Source organism: Bos mutus, chromosome 14, assembly GCF_027580195.1.
Source record: "Bos mutus isolate GX-2022 chromosome 14, NWIPB_WYAK_1.1, whole genome shotgun sequence".
NCBI classification, from domain to species: Eukaryota; Metazoa; Chordata; class Mammalia; order Artiodactyla; family Bovidae; genus Bos; species Bos mutus.
Window position 1 is genome coordinate 48,463,277 of NC_091630.1, and position 13,979 is coordinate 48,477,255.

General features: G+C 47.0%; 1 protein-coding gene across 2 annotated transcripts in view; it reads left to right on the forward strand.

Moving 5' to 3' along the window:
* The first annotated feature begins 4,342 nt into the window (after nt 1-4,342).
* Nucleotides 4,343-13,979, forward strand: part of SLCO5A1 (solute carrier organic anion transporter family member 5A1) — a 150,300-nt gene continuing 140,663 nt past the window's right edge. Inside the window, exons 1-2 of one of the 2 annotated variants that reach the window (XM_070382291.1) lie at nt 4,343-4,652; nt 6,303-7,689. In XM_070382291.1, coding sequence (XP_070238392.1) covers nt 6,789-7,689 — 901 coding nt within the window. In that variant the 5' untranslated portion in view covers nt 4,343-4,652; nt 6,303-6,788. The remainder of the gene's footprint in view (nt 4,653-6,302; nt 7,690-13,979) is intronic. The other variant, XM_070382290.1, reaches the window with a different exon arrangement.

The window sequence follows — 13,979 nt, forward strand, 5'->3', positions numbered from 1 at the left end:
AAGAGTCAGATACAACGGAGTGACTAAGCATACACACATACACACCATATTGGATATGTGAAAGTTGCTAAGAGAGTACATCCTTACCACAAGAAAAGAAATTTGTAATTAATGTAGACTTATTGCCATGATCATTTTGCAATATATACACACTATATTAAATCAATATATTGTACATCAAAAACTAATACAATGTTATATGTCAATCATATTTCACTAAAACCCCATTAAATTAAATAAAAAAAGAAAAGAAAATGAGGAAATCAGTCATACTGTAAACTACTTTTTTGAATCAAGAATAGAGATCTGGGGAATTCCTTGGTGGTCCAGTCATTAGGACTCTGCGCTTTCACTGCTGAGGGTGCAGGATCAATCCCTGATCAAGGAAGTAAGATCCCGCAAGCCATGTGGCCAAAAAATTAACTTAAAAGAATAGAGATGTAATTTAATTATATCCCTTCTATATAGATATAGTAGTATATCTATATACTTCTTCAGGGTCTGTCAATAAAGCTGTATTTTTATTATATATATTGAAATACACTGAATTGAATTTATATGTATGTATGAAAGGTTCTTGCCTGGAGAATCCCAGGGATGAGGGAGCCTGGTGGGCTGCCGTCTATGGGGTCACACAGAGTCAGACACGACTGAAGCGACTTAGCAGCAGCAGCATGAAAGGTTACCTTTGAAATACAATTTACTCCTCTTCAAGAACTAATACCTAATTCAATTAGAGTAGTGGCACAGAAAATATTCTGGACCTAAACTGAGCCCTTCTTCTTGTGTCTGGGAGACCTCTGAATTGATCCTCTTAAGGAAAAAGTGATGAGAGTGGAGAAAGGGGTCCTTTCTGCTTTCCTTGCCCTATTCTCCAGAGGAGCTAGATTTCAGGCTCATAGAATGCACTAGTGGGACTCCCCTGGCAGTCTAGTGGTTAAGACTTCGCCTTCCAGTGCAGGGGGTGTGGGTTCTATCCCTGGTTGGGAAGCTAAGATTCCACATGCCTTTTGGCCAAAAAACCAGAACTTAAGACAGAAGCAATATTGTAACAAATTCAATAAGACTTTTAAAAAAAAATGGCCCACATTAAAAAACAAAACAAAACAAAACTGAATGCCCTAGTTAGTTTCAAAGTTCAGTTCAATTCAGTCACTCAGTCATGTCTGACTGTGAACCCATGGACTGCAGCATGCCAGCCTTCCCTGTCCATCACCAACTCCCAGAGCTTGCTCAAATTCATGGAATTGCAGAGGCTGCCATCTTATTATATGAAGACTGGGAAAGAAGCAATTTATGTGTAAATTAGACTGATTAGTGACTTAGAAACGGCATAAGCACACCTGAAGATTTGCAGAGAGTTTATAGCCCTGTGCTATCTCTACCGATATACCTAAGAAGGCAGGTATTCTCGTCTCAGCAACTGTACTCTTTCATATTGTGTGAAATAAGCCATAGGGGTAGCAGAACTCCATGAAGTAAGTCCATTTCTTTCTCTGAATCTGAAGATTAGGGCTGATGGAGGCATATCTGACCTTTTCCAAAGGCACATTTAACTGAAAGGGAAAGCTCAAGAAATGTCTGTTGATAAATGTTTTCTTCTTGTTTCCTATATGGGTAGCTGGAGAAGGCAATGGCAACCCACTCCAGTACTCTTGCCTGGCAAATCCCATGGACAGAGGAGCCTGGTAGGCTGCAGTCTATGGGGTCGCTAGGAGTAGGACACGACTGAGTGACTTCACTTTCACTTTTCAGTTTCATGCATTGGAGAAGGAAATGGCAACCCACTCCAGTGTTCTTGCCTGGAGAATTCCAGGCAAGGGGGAGCCTGGTGGACTGCCATCTATGAGGTCGCACAGAGTCGGACACGACTGAATCGACTTAGCATAGCACATGGGTAGCTAATTGGATGTTTTGAATTCTGTTTATAAATTGTGATCTATTAGTGGCAATAAAAAATCCTATAGGTTCTCAGAATTGTTTCTGGTGTAACTATGGTAATTGACCATGAATAAACAGCAGGTGGCAGGGACATGATTCTTTGACTTTCAGCAGGGAAGCCTTTGCTGGCACCTGATGCGATTTGGTGCCAGATTGAATTTGCTGTGGAACTACTCATGTCTGGGGCTGAGGCTGAAATGAAAGAATGGGCCTCAGAGCCTGGAAGGACAGACTGTTTTGGATCCAGAGTAAGCTCAGAGGAGTGATAAGGCATAGGAAGTGCCACATAGCTAAGATCATGGGCAAGGGTGTCAACTGGCGTCATATATCCTGTTTGTAGAAAAGTGACTGTGCGTTTGAGGGAGATCTCAAGAAGACAGGACAGGGACAGGAAATGAGGAATGAATGTCTTTGTCTTGTTTGATTGATCAGTTTGGTAGTTGCCAGACCAGTGCTGTCTCGATGCGGCCTTGGAGGATGCACTAACTGTTCTTTTGGTGTCAGCTGACTTAATATTTTTTTCTGTAACGATCAGCTGTACATATGGTGGTTGTTGGACTCATGTGAGATAATTAAAAGACGCAAGATGTACTGAAAAGTTAAGCTGCTGTGTGACTGAAAGGGAGTCATAGTTAAGAACATGGATTTTTTTTTTTTTTTAGCAAAAGAAAGATTGACTTGACAGAGCACATTTTCAAAGTATGTACATCTCAAACATTTCAAGGTATGTTTGTGCCCTTCTCAGGCACACTCAGTGTAATATTGTTCTCACTTTATTGCTGAGGAAATCAAGATAAATAAATAACAATTGAATAAATTGCTCATGGCTGTGATAACTGAGCTGGGATAAAAATTTCAAGTTGATTCTACACTCTTTTCACTATCCCATGTGGCTTTCCAGAATGAAATGGGCTCTCCTGAGAGAATTAATAATGTAATATCTTTGGACCTTTAAAATTGCTACGCAAAGCACTATGAGAAACAGTGGAAGCTTATTTCTCTATCTGAAAATTAAAAAAAATCAATTTTGGAGCAAAACGATTGTTAAAACAGATTAAAAGCTTATTTTCACCATCCCTGGGGAACGAAGTACTATGGAGCATGGACCTTTTATCATCCCGAGACTAGCTGTGTGCCTTTACCACTCGTGTTACATAGTCTCTCTCCATTTCCCTCATCACACTGTGAAGTGGATCCCGCGCTCTCACTGGATAAGGCCAGGGGTGAGTGAAGTGGCTTTGGCATGGCAGGATGGTCAGTGAGGTCACCAGTAAATGTAGAACAATTCCCTCCCCTCATTAGGTTACATCTCCCTCTGTTAGAGCTCTGCAATGTCCTCCCACTTTCTACAGCCCATGGGCTCTTTTCTGTTATCCTATTTGGCGACTCGGCAGCCTTTCTTGCATCTGGCTTCTGTGATGGTCCCTCTTTTCTGATTCTTCACAGATCTCTCTGACCCTTGCTTCTAATCTCCTTCCTTAGCTTTTTCCCTCTCCAGCTCTTAGATCACCCTGTCCCCAGGGCCCTGTCCTTAGTCTACCCCTCCTCTGATCTCCTTATTCACCCACCTCATGCTGTGTCTGGCTGTTGCCTCCTAATTCACTCCCCTAATCCCAACTGCCTGTATGTTATATATCTGGTGCTTTATGGGATGTGTATACACTCAGATGTCCCAGAGGCATTTCAAAGTCAAGGTATCTTAAAGGAGAAACATCTTACCCCAAGAGTATGTTTCTCTGCTTGTGTTTTCCTTGGACCTCAATCTCTGGTTAACATCGGCTTCTAAGTCTGGCTACTTCTGTCTTGTCAGTGTTCTCAAGGAGTTCCTTCCTCTCCATGCTCCACCACTGCCGCATCACATTTTGCTCAGAGATTGCTGAGATTGCCTCCACTCCCTCCACATGGCCTCCATTCACCTACCAGTGTCAGAACCAACTGTCTGGTGACAGAGGTTGGATGTCACTGGCCCTTCAGTGCTGACCTTTCCTACTGTGCCACTCTTGCTGGCCAGCTCTCTGCCCCATCTCTGCAATCACCCTGAGATCCAAGATTTCTTTGCAGCATCGTGCCCCAGGGCCTTTGCACATGCCTTTCCTGCTGTCTGGAAATGAAGGTCTAATGGGTTAATAATGGATATTATAATCGATATATAATAATGGTTCTTCCGTGACACCCTGTATAGAAGTTACTGTGTCGTTATAGGCTACTTACAGGAGTATTTCCTCCACAAAACAGAGGTTTCCTCGGTCCACGGATCCTGTCCGGTCCATCTTTGGTTCCCAGAATCTACCTGCTATGGTCTCCGAGACATGGTGGGTGCCCACAGCACGTAATAAACCAGCAGAAATTTCAACTTCTTTATTCCGAGTGGGCTCTCTGCCTGAGTAGCTGACTTTTCTGGAGACCTGCTCCCTGCCCTAATCTTCACGGTCCCCCGCCTTTCAGGTGAAAAGGCAGCCTGGTGGCTCGCCGCCTCCGGGCTGGGCTGGGCGGCTGCCCGCGCGCCTGCGCCCTCTGCCGCTCGGCTCCGGGCGCATCTGTGCGCGTGTGTCTTGTTTCCAGAGGCTGGGGTCACAGACTCATTCACTGATTTCCTCGCGGCTGGACCGAGGCTGCCTCCCCAGGAAGCTCCCAACTACTCTCGCGCCTCCAAGGTCCCCACCTACCCCCGCTCCATTCCCAGCCAGCCAGATTGACCGGCCGACTCACGAGTGAGTAGCGGCGGCTCTTGAGACCCTCAGCTCGGCGAGCTGTCTCCGGCGGTTCTATCCTCCTGCGGGGCCGTGTGTGTGTATGTGTGTGTGTGTTTGCGCGCGCGTAGGAGATGTCCCCGGGCCCCCACGCCGGCTCTGAGAGCCGCCCGCCTGGGTCCGTGTGCCATTCCAAGGCTCCGCTGGGGTGCGGGTGCGCTGCGGTGCGGGTGCGCGCTCCCCCGGGCGCGGGGAAGCGAGTTTTCCGGGATTCCCCGACTTTGTACGCCGGCGCCGGTGGGGTTCCCCGGGAAGGCTCCAGGGCAAGAAGGCGGCGGGGAAGCCCTGGCTCTGAGTGGCTGGCAGGCCGGGAATCTGGGAGCTGGGCTGGCCCAGTCGAGCCGAGGGAGACGCCGGAGCGGCCGCCCCTGGATCCCAAGCTCTCTGCCTTTCTCCCTTTACCCTTCCTCCTTTCTTTTCTCAGCACCATCACAAAAGCGCGTCGCATGAAACACAATGCAGCGAAGTCCAGCTCTCCTCTCCCACCTGGTGCACATCACCTCCCCCCCGCCCGCCTCCCCGGGGGCCGGAGGAATAGAGTGGGAGTCCCGAGATAAGGGGCGAAGGCTTACCCTGGGGACACACCTGTTTTCGACTCGCGTTATATTCAAGCTGGGTGCCGGATCGCGCGAGGGGTTTCTACACAGACACGCCGATGTATGTATGTGTGTGTGTGTGGGTGCGCGCGCACCCCGAGCCCAAGCTCGCTGGGTGCGCTGGATGTAAATAGCACACCTCCCTGCTGGCCCGCGCGTGCCGAGCTGGCTCCGTGGGCTCCCAGCGCGCCGTGACAGCGCTCCCGCGTCTCATTGTTTGGTTGTGGCTTCCCCACCCCTCCGCAAAGCAAAGTGATTTTCGGTTTCGCTTGACACAGCGCTCTGGGACTTGGCGTGGGCCGCAGCCTCGAACGCCCCTGGTATTTGTAATTGAATAGTTCTCCCGGCGGCTGGGGGGCAGGGGTGTTATTTTTAGTGTTGGGAATAAAGAGGCAAGCACGCTGACCTTTTTGCTGCTGCCTTGGGCTTTGAATGCGTATCTGTCTCTAATGGATGGAGAAGACTGATTCGCATCCAGTCGGCGCACACGTGCCTGCACACAAGTGTGTACACACGTTTCTACACACCTCGCTTTCCCCTTTTTTTTCTTTTTTAAAAATCGGGACTAGGAGTGCATCGTGCTTGTTCAAAAAAAAAAAAAAAGGAAAGAAACTTTCCTTTGTTCTTTTGGGCCTCTTCTATTCTGAGTAATGGAGTAGGAGTACCAAAAGGTTGCAATTAGTTCATTCGAATAAAAGACGCTGTCTGTGAGTCAGAGCTACCAGGTGGATAATTATTAACATATAAAAGCAGATGCGCTGTTTAAGGCAAAAGGGGCGGGGCGGGGGCAGGTCCGCCGTAGACAATGAAGGAGGGTCTCTGCCGACCGCCCGCTGCTTATTGTTTGGGCTCTAGAGACTGCTGCCTACAGCCTAATCCTCCTCCAGGGCTTCGTTCCTCGATCGTCCCTCGGTCCCACTTCGGACCGTCAGAGTCCCCCAGCGCTGTCCGCCGGGGGCGCCGGGAAGCCAGACTCAGCCGCCCTTCTCTGACCGCCGTCTCGTCTGCTTTGCAGGTTGGCACCTTTGCGCCCGAGGGTGTCTCGAGCCGAGGCGGCGAGGACCGGGCGCCTCTGGCCCAGCCAGCCCGGCGGGATGCGGCCCCGGCAGCAGCGCTAACCGCCCCCACGCTGGGCACCGGGCGTACGCGCTCCGGGCGGCAGGCGGAGCGGCAGCGGCGGAGGGGATGCGCCCGGGACACGCCAGGATCCTGCTGCGCGCTCCCAGCCCGGGGTGGACCCTAAGTTGGGCTCATCGCAGGACCGCGCGGACCCCTGCCCTCTGGGGCACGCGGCTGCGGAGCCTCGGGACCACGACTGCGGTCAGGATGCACTGGGCACCTCCCAGCTGGTGAGGATGCCCCACAGCGCGGCTCTGCATCGCCAGCCCCGGTCCTTGGTGGGCACGACAGCCTGGGCCCGGCTTCAGCCCCTCGTGCCGGTGGATGCAAAGCTCCGGAGTCCTTGAGTGCGATCGGCGACCGAATCTGAATTCTGAGAGCCATGGACCGAGGCGCTGGGTTGGAGCCCCAGGCGGGAGAGCCGCAGGAAGCGCGCACCAGGGTAGGAGCTGTCCAAGAGAAGTGTGAACCCGAGTCCTTCAGGTCCCAGAGTTTACCCGCCCTGAACAGCGCCTCCTGCCCGCCAGACCTGAGTCCCGCCAGTGAAGAAGGCTCCGAGCCCGCCCCCAGCCATCAGGAGTTGAAGTCAGACCCCTACCCGCCGGCCCCCAGCCCCTCCGCCCCGTCTACTTCGGCAGAGACGGCAGGACTGGCGGAACGTCGCCACGGGGTGGAAATCGCCAAAACCATGTCGGTGTCCTCCACTCTGGCCATGCTCCAGGGCAGAAGGTGCCTCTACGTGGTCCTCACCGATTCCCGTTGCTTCCTGGTTTGCATGTGCTTTCTAACCTTCATCCAGGCGTTGATGGTCTCCGGGTACCTGAGCAGCGTCATCACCACCATCGAAAGGCGCTACAGTCTGAAGAGCTCCGAGTCGGGGCTGCTGGTCAGTTGCTTTGACATTGGGAGCCTGGTGGTGGTGGTGTTCGTCAGCTACTTCGGCGGCCGGGGACGGCGGCCCCTGTGGCTGGCCGTGGGGGGTCTCCTCATCGCTGTGGGGGCTGCCCTCTTCGCCTTACCTCACTTCGTCTCGCCGCCCTACCAGATCCAAGAGTTGAACGCCTCCGCCTCCAACTATGGCCTGTGTCAAAACGGCAACTCCTCGGTCAAGGTGGAGCCTCCCACCTGCCTGAAGGACTCGGGTGGCAACGACCACTGGGTCTACGTGGCTTTATTCGTGTGCGCACAGATTCTCATTGGAATGGGCTCCACACCTATTTATACCCTGGGACCAACCTACTTAGATGACAATGTCAAGAAAGAAAACGCATCGTTGTACCTAGGTAAGCCTTTCCTGCCCTCTTACCTGAGCTTGGACTCAAAAATGGAAAAGAAGAATTTTCTTTCACATTTAGTTGATGGTAGATATTACAGAGAATATATGGTGTTATATAATTTATATATGTATACTTTAAGCAGTAAGCTTCTGTTTGCTTTTTGGTTTTTAAGTCTCCCTGTGGTGTGTTTTCAGTTCTGGAATTAAACAGTTGAGAGTTCTGTGACTTTTAAGACTCACACTTCACACTGGGCTTTTCCCAAGTAATACAGACTTTCACTGTGGAGTAGTGCTTCTCTTTCTTGCAGCCTGTCTTCAGAAAAGCTCTAGTTTATCAAGTTTATCTTCTCAAAGGGCTCAGGAAGGAATAGAGGTGACTGGTGTGTGAAGTGAGGTCATTGACAGCTTTCATCCACTGCTACTTCTTCCTGCCTCCAACAGCAGGAAGTACCCAGACTATAGGAAACAGCCTGTATTGTCTCTGTATCTGTATTTCTTACATATTGTCTGCTTCACTATTAAGAAAAAAACTTGAGTGATACCGAATAACTAGGTTATCTTTATGCAGAAGCAACCTCACAGGTTGTAAAGTTTATCCAAAGCTGTTTTTATTGTTGGTTTGAAGACCCTCAGTTCCATGAATTGGGAGAATAATGATTACTATTTTCTGAAAAGCAGTCGCTGGTGGATAGTGAAAGGGGAGTGAAAGTGATACTCAACAAAGAGGGCTATGCTTTTTCCTCAGGACGACTATTGTCCTTAGAGGATGTTGCAGCCCTTTGTCGTCCCCAGTAACTGGCCCAAATAAAGGGTTTTATACTTTGTTGTTATTATGAAATGCAAGAGAAAGAAATTTTTATTCAGGCAAGGAGGAATAGTTTGCTTGTTTTTAATTTTTTACTTTTGGCCCGTGATGGGTCTTGGTTGTGGTGCATGTGGGCTTCTCATTGTGGTGGCTTCTTTTGTTGGGAAGCACTGCAGGGTCTTAGTTCCCCCACCAGGGTTTGAACCTACATTCCGTGCATTGCAAATTGGGTTCTTAACCACTGGACCACCAGGGGAGTCCCTTGCTTGTTACTTTCACCTCCATGTTTTCTAATGTTTATTATGACAAATTTTCAAACTGTACAGAAAAGTTGAAATAGTAGTATAGTGAACATTAGTATATCCAACCACCTAGATTCAATAATTGTTCATTATTGTCAAGTTTGCTGTATCAACCTGTGTGTGTTTGTGTAGAATATGTATATGTATATATATTGGGTAGGAGGTTAAGACTTTTGAAAGTAATTGTGGGTCCCTTTAAGCTTCAGCACATGTCTTCTGAAAACATTCTCTTATTTAACTCAGGAGCTTAAATACCCCATGAAAGTAACTATTCCATTGATTATCAAAGTCCAGTCCACATTCAAATCTTCATTGTCCACTCAGTGACTTTTTTAGCTATGTATTTTTTTCAAACCATGAGCCAAGCAAGATTCATTCAATCATTGCATTCGGTTGTTTGCTTTCTTAGTGTTTGATAAACTAGAAAACTGTGTCAACTTTTTTCTGTTTCTACTACACAGACTTTTCGAAGTGACAAGGCTAATTTGTGGAATATTTTACATTCTAGAGTTATCTGATTATTTCCTTGTGGTGCACGTATCTCATTCCTCCATGTTCTATATTTCCTGTAAACTGGAAGTTCAGTCTAAACATGTAATTCAGTTCAGGCAAAATGTTTTTGGCCAGACTCCTTCATAGGTCATGGTATGTGTTTTCTTTTTTTTTTTTTTGGTATGTGTTTTCTATTAGAGGCACCTGGCCATTCACTAGCATTGTTGAGTTTAATCACTTAGTTGAGTTGGTTGATTGTCAGGTCTTTATACTGTAAACATATGTTTCTTTGAAAACAACCAGCAGTCTTTAGAGTGACATCTTGACTCTGTAAACATCCCAACTGTTTTCTTTCTGATCTTTTTGTCCATTTATTTTGAAAACTTGGGTCTCCCACCCACTTCTAGGTACCACTGACACGAAAAACACAGGCAGAGCCCCACACAAACAGAGAATATCTGATGTCAGAGCCCTGAGATTTAACTTTTCTGGTAGTGGTTGCCCCCCAAGAAGGGAGGGACTTCTCTGGTGGCTCAGATGGTAAAGAATCTACCTGTAATGAGGGCGAACCGGGTTTGATCCCTGCGTTGGGAAGATCTTCTGGAGAAGGCAATGACAACCACTCCAGTATTCTTGCCTGGAGAATCCTATGGACAGAGGAGCCTGGTAGGCTACAGTCATGGGGTCTCAAAAGAGTTAGACACGACTGAGCAATACTTTCACCAAGAAGGAAAATAGCAAGTGCATATTCAGTGCTGAGGAACTGTGCTCCTTGTGGGAAGACCAAAAAATGAGACACAGGCCCAGCGTCTGAGGTGCCTTCGATGTAATGAAGAAATATTTCCAGTTTAAGGTAATATCTAAAATGACATGTGAAAGGGGAAGAAAGTCCTACAGATGGGACTTGCTCCCACCTCCCCCGACCTCCTCCTCCTCTTCTTCATTTAGATACTGACTAATAATCATTTTCTATTATTAAGCCCACCAGGGCTTCCCTGGTGGCTCAGAGGTTAAAGCGTCTGCCTCCAATGCGGGAGACCAGAGTTCGATTCCTGCGTCGGGAAGATCCCTGGAGAAGGAAACGGTAACCCACTCCAGTATACTTGCCTGGAGAATCCCATGGACAGAGAAGCCTAATAGGCTACAGTCCACAGGGTCGCAGAGTTGGACACGATTGAGCTACTTAACTAACTAATAATCATTTTTTGGGAAAATGTCTTGATGCCTGCCTTCGGATACATTCTTGGTGTAACTCGTAGGAGTTCTGCTTTGTATTAAATGGATCTTGATAAAAGCTCCAGTGGTTTCAGTACCAGGAATCTTACCTGTGTTATTTCATCTAATGTTCTCAACAGCCTTAGGAAATGGGAATTGTTTCCCCTTTTTTTATGAATGAGGAAACTAAGGCCCAGAGAACTTAAGTGACTTGGTTATGGGTGTCAAACCCACACCATCTGACCCCAGAGCCCTTGAACTTCTGAAAGCCCACTGAAACCAAAGGATGGGTCACATTCAGTAGGGTTCTGAATGGTGTAGAAGGATGCAGAACTGGCTTAACGTCCTCAAGACATAATCAAAACAAGACCATTCTTTAGACCTTTAAAGCAGCTTTTACAGGTTGCTGCTGCTGCTGCTAAGTCGCTTCAGTCGTGTCCGACTCTGTGCGACCCCATAGATGGCAGCCCACCAGGCTCCCCTGTCCCTGGGATTCTCCAGGCAAGAACACTGGAGTGGGTTGCCATTTCCTTCTCCAATGCATGAAAGTGAAAAGTGAAAGTGAAGTTGCTCAGTTGTGTCCGACTCTTAGCGACCCCATGGACTGCAGCCCACCAGGCTCCTCTGGCCATGGGATTTTCCAGTCAAGAGTACTGGAGTGGGTTGCCGTTGCCTTCTCCGACAGGTTACCTCCATACAAACTTAAATCAGGGAGACTGCTATCTTCTTCCCTGGTAGCTCAGATGGTAAAGAATCTGCCTGTAATGTGGGAGACCTGGGTTCAATCCCTGGGTTGGGAATTTCCCCTGGAGGAGGGCATGGCAACCCACTCCAGTATTCTTGTCTGGAGAATCCCCATGGACAGAGGAGCCCCCATGGTGGGCTATAGTTCATGGGGTCACAAAGAGTTGGACACAACTGAGTGACTAAACAGATACACTGTCTTCTTAGCACGTGAGCAGTGTTAACCCTTTATGACATGGAATTTTTCCTATTAATAATAAATAACTAGGTGTATATTGTTGTGATTTTCTGCAAAACTGTCCTTCCATATTACCTTGTCCACTCCCCACCCATTTCTTAACTTTTTGGTCAGTCTTTCTAACTGATAACAACCATAGAATAAGGGGCGGGGAAATAAAAGCAGGTAGCAGGTTAGTAATTGCAGTTGGGACCAAAATCTGAATTAAGTAGAAATCATTGAAATGGAATGTAAATATATACCTTAATCTTTGGAAAGTTCTGGCATTAACATACTGGCAGCTTTCCATGTAGAAGCGATGTGGTTGTAGATGTGACCCAGCAATCTTTACACACATTCAGTGCCCGAACTCCTCCTGCAAGGAGAGAGGTTCAGTGTTGACCTGGAGCATAGAGAAAACTTTGTAGGTAGGAAGAAGTAAGGCTAGCAACTGCATCATGATTTGCGATTGGATCTTAAGGAGAGAAAATGTGACCTTTTGCAAGGCACAAAATTCATGAATCAAACAGGGAAACAAGAAAGAATGACTAACCAGGTAGGAAAAGGGAAAAAAAGAAAGGATGCTTTTCTAAAATAGAAAGCCACAATTCCAATTGAATGATTTTCAGGATAGGTGATGATGGGCCATGGGCCAGCCATTGGCCAGGCGGTGTGAGGGCAGCCACTCCACCTCCCTGGCGTGTCCGCTGTCACTTCAGACCACAGACAAGGGTCAGAGTCTGCACAGTGCCTTAGAAAGAGCAGCAGACCAGGAGGCAGCTGACTTATATTTTAGTCTGGCTCTACCAAACTTAAAATACAGTTTGGTCAGGAGACTTTAGACAAATTCCTTAACTTCTCCAGCTTCTGTTTGCACTTAGGGCTTATTCCATTTGTTTCCTGCACGGTGATATTTTTTTAAAAAATTTAGTTATTGTTGACTGCAAGATAATTGCTTTACCATATTGTGTTGTTTTCTGTCATGCATCAACATGAACCAGCATAGGTATACATATGTCCCCTCCCTCTTGAACCTCCCTCCCACTTTCCACCCCATCTCACTCCTCTCGTTTGTCACAGAGCCCCATTTGAGTTCCCTGAGTCATACAGCAGTTCCCACTGCTATCTGTGTTACATATGGTAGCGTATACATTTCCATGCTACTCTCTCCATTCGTTTTACCCTCTCCTTCCCCCTCTGCTCCGCACTGTGATATTAAAAAAAAATGTTTTATTGACAAAGGTCTTTCCTTTTATTAAAAACATTTCTTTCTTTCTTTCTTTTTGGCTGTTCTGGGTCTTTGTTGTTTAGTGCAGGCTTTCTCTAGTTGGGGTGTGTGAGCTTATTGTGGTGACTTCTCCTTGCAGAGCACGGACTGGAGGGCTTGCGGGCTTAGTAACTGAGGCACGTGGGCTCAGTAGTTGTTGTGTTAGGGCCTACTTGCCCTGCAGCATGTGGGATCTTCCGGGTAAGAATCCACCATGCTACCAGGGAAGCCCCCTCACTGTGATATTTTGAGGACCAAATGGGATTACGTGTGCAAGCACTGTGCCAGCAGCACTTCAGTTTGTTAGAGCTGAATTCAAACTCATCCTAAAGAGTGAGCAGAGTGCGGAGCAGGAGATATTCTACTCCGTTTGTGTCTGAAAATGTTTAAACATATCTCTTTATAATTGGGAAGAAGGAAAGAACCATTATGTAGGAAATGAGAACACCGGGAAATCACTCCTTATACATTGTACAAGACAATCCTTCTCTTTCTGGTTTTTTTTTTTTTTTTGCATTTTGAATATTTAATTGCTCATGCTTTTAAAAAACTTATGTAGAATATTGGCTTTATTCTTTATGTTGTACAATATATCCTTGTAGCTTATTTTACACATAATAGTTTGCACCTCTCAATCCCCTACCCTGTTATTGTCCCTTCCCCACTGGTAACCAGTAATTTGTTCTTTATATCTTGTGAGTCTATTACTTTTTTTTTCTGTTATAATCACTAGTTTATTGCATTTTTAAGATTTCACATGATAAGTGACATCATACAATATTTGTCTTTCTCTATCTGACTTATTTCACTTAGCATAATACCTACCCTGGTGGCTCAGACTGTAAAGAATCTGCCTACAATGCAGGAGACCCAGGTTCTACCCCTGGGTCCGGAAGATCCCCTGGGGAAGGAAATGGCAACCCACTCCAGTACTTTTGCCTGGAGAACTCCATGGACAGAGGAGCCTAGCGGGCTAGCATCCATGGAATTGCAAAGAGTTGGACACGACTGAGCAATTTTCACTTGGAGGATGGACCTCCAAGTCCATCCATGTTGTTGAAAATGGTAAAGTTTTGTTCTTTCTTATGGCTGAGTAATATTCCATTGTATATGTGTACCACATCTTCTTTATCAGTTCATCTGTTAATGGGCACTTAGATTGCTTCCATACCTTGGCAATTATAAATAATGCAGCTATGAACATTGAGGTACATGTATCTTTCTGAATTAGTGCTTCTGTTTCTTTTGGATATAT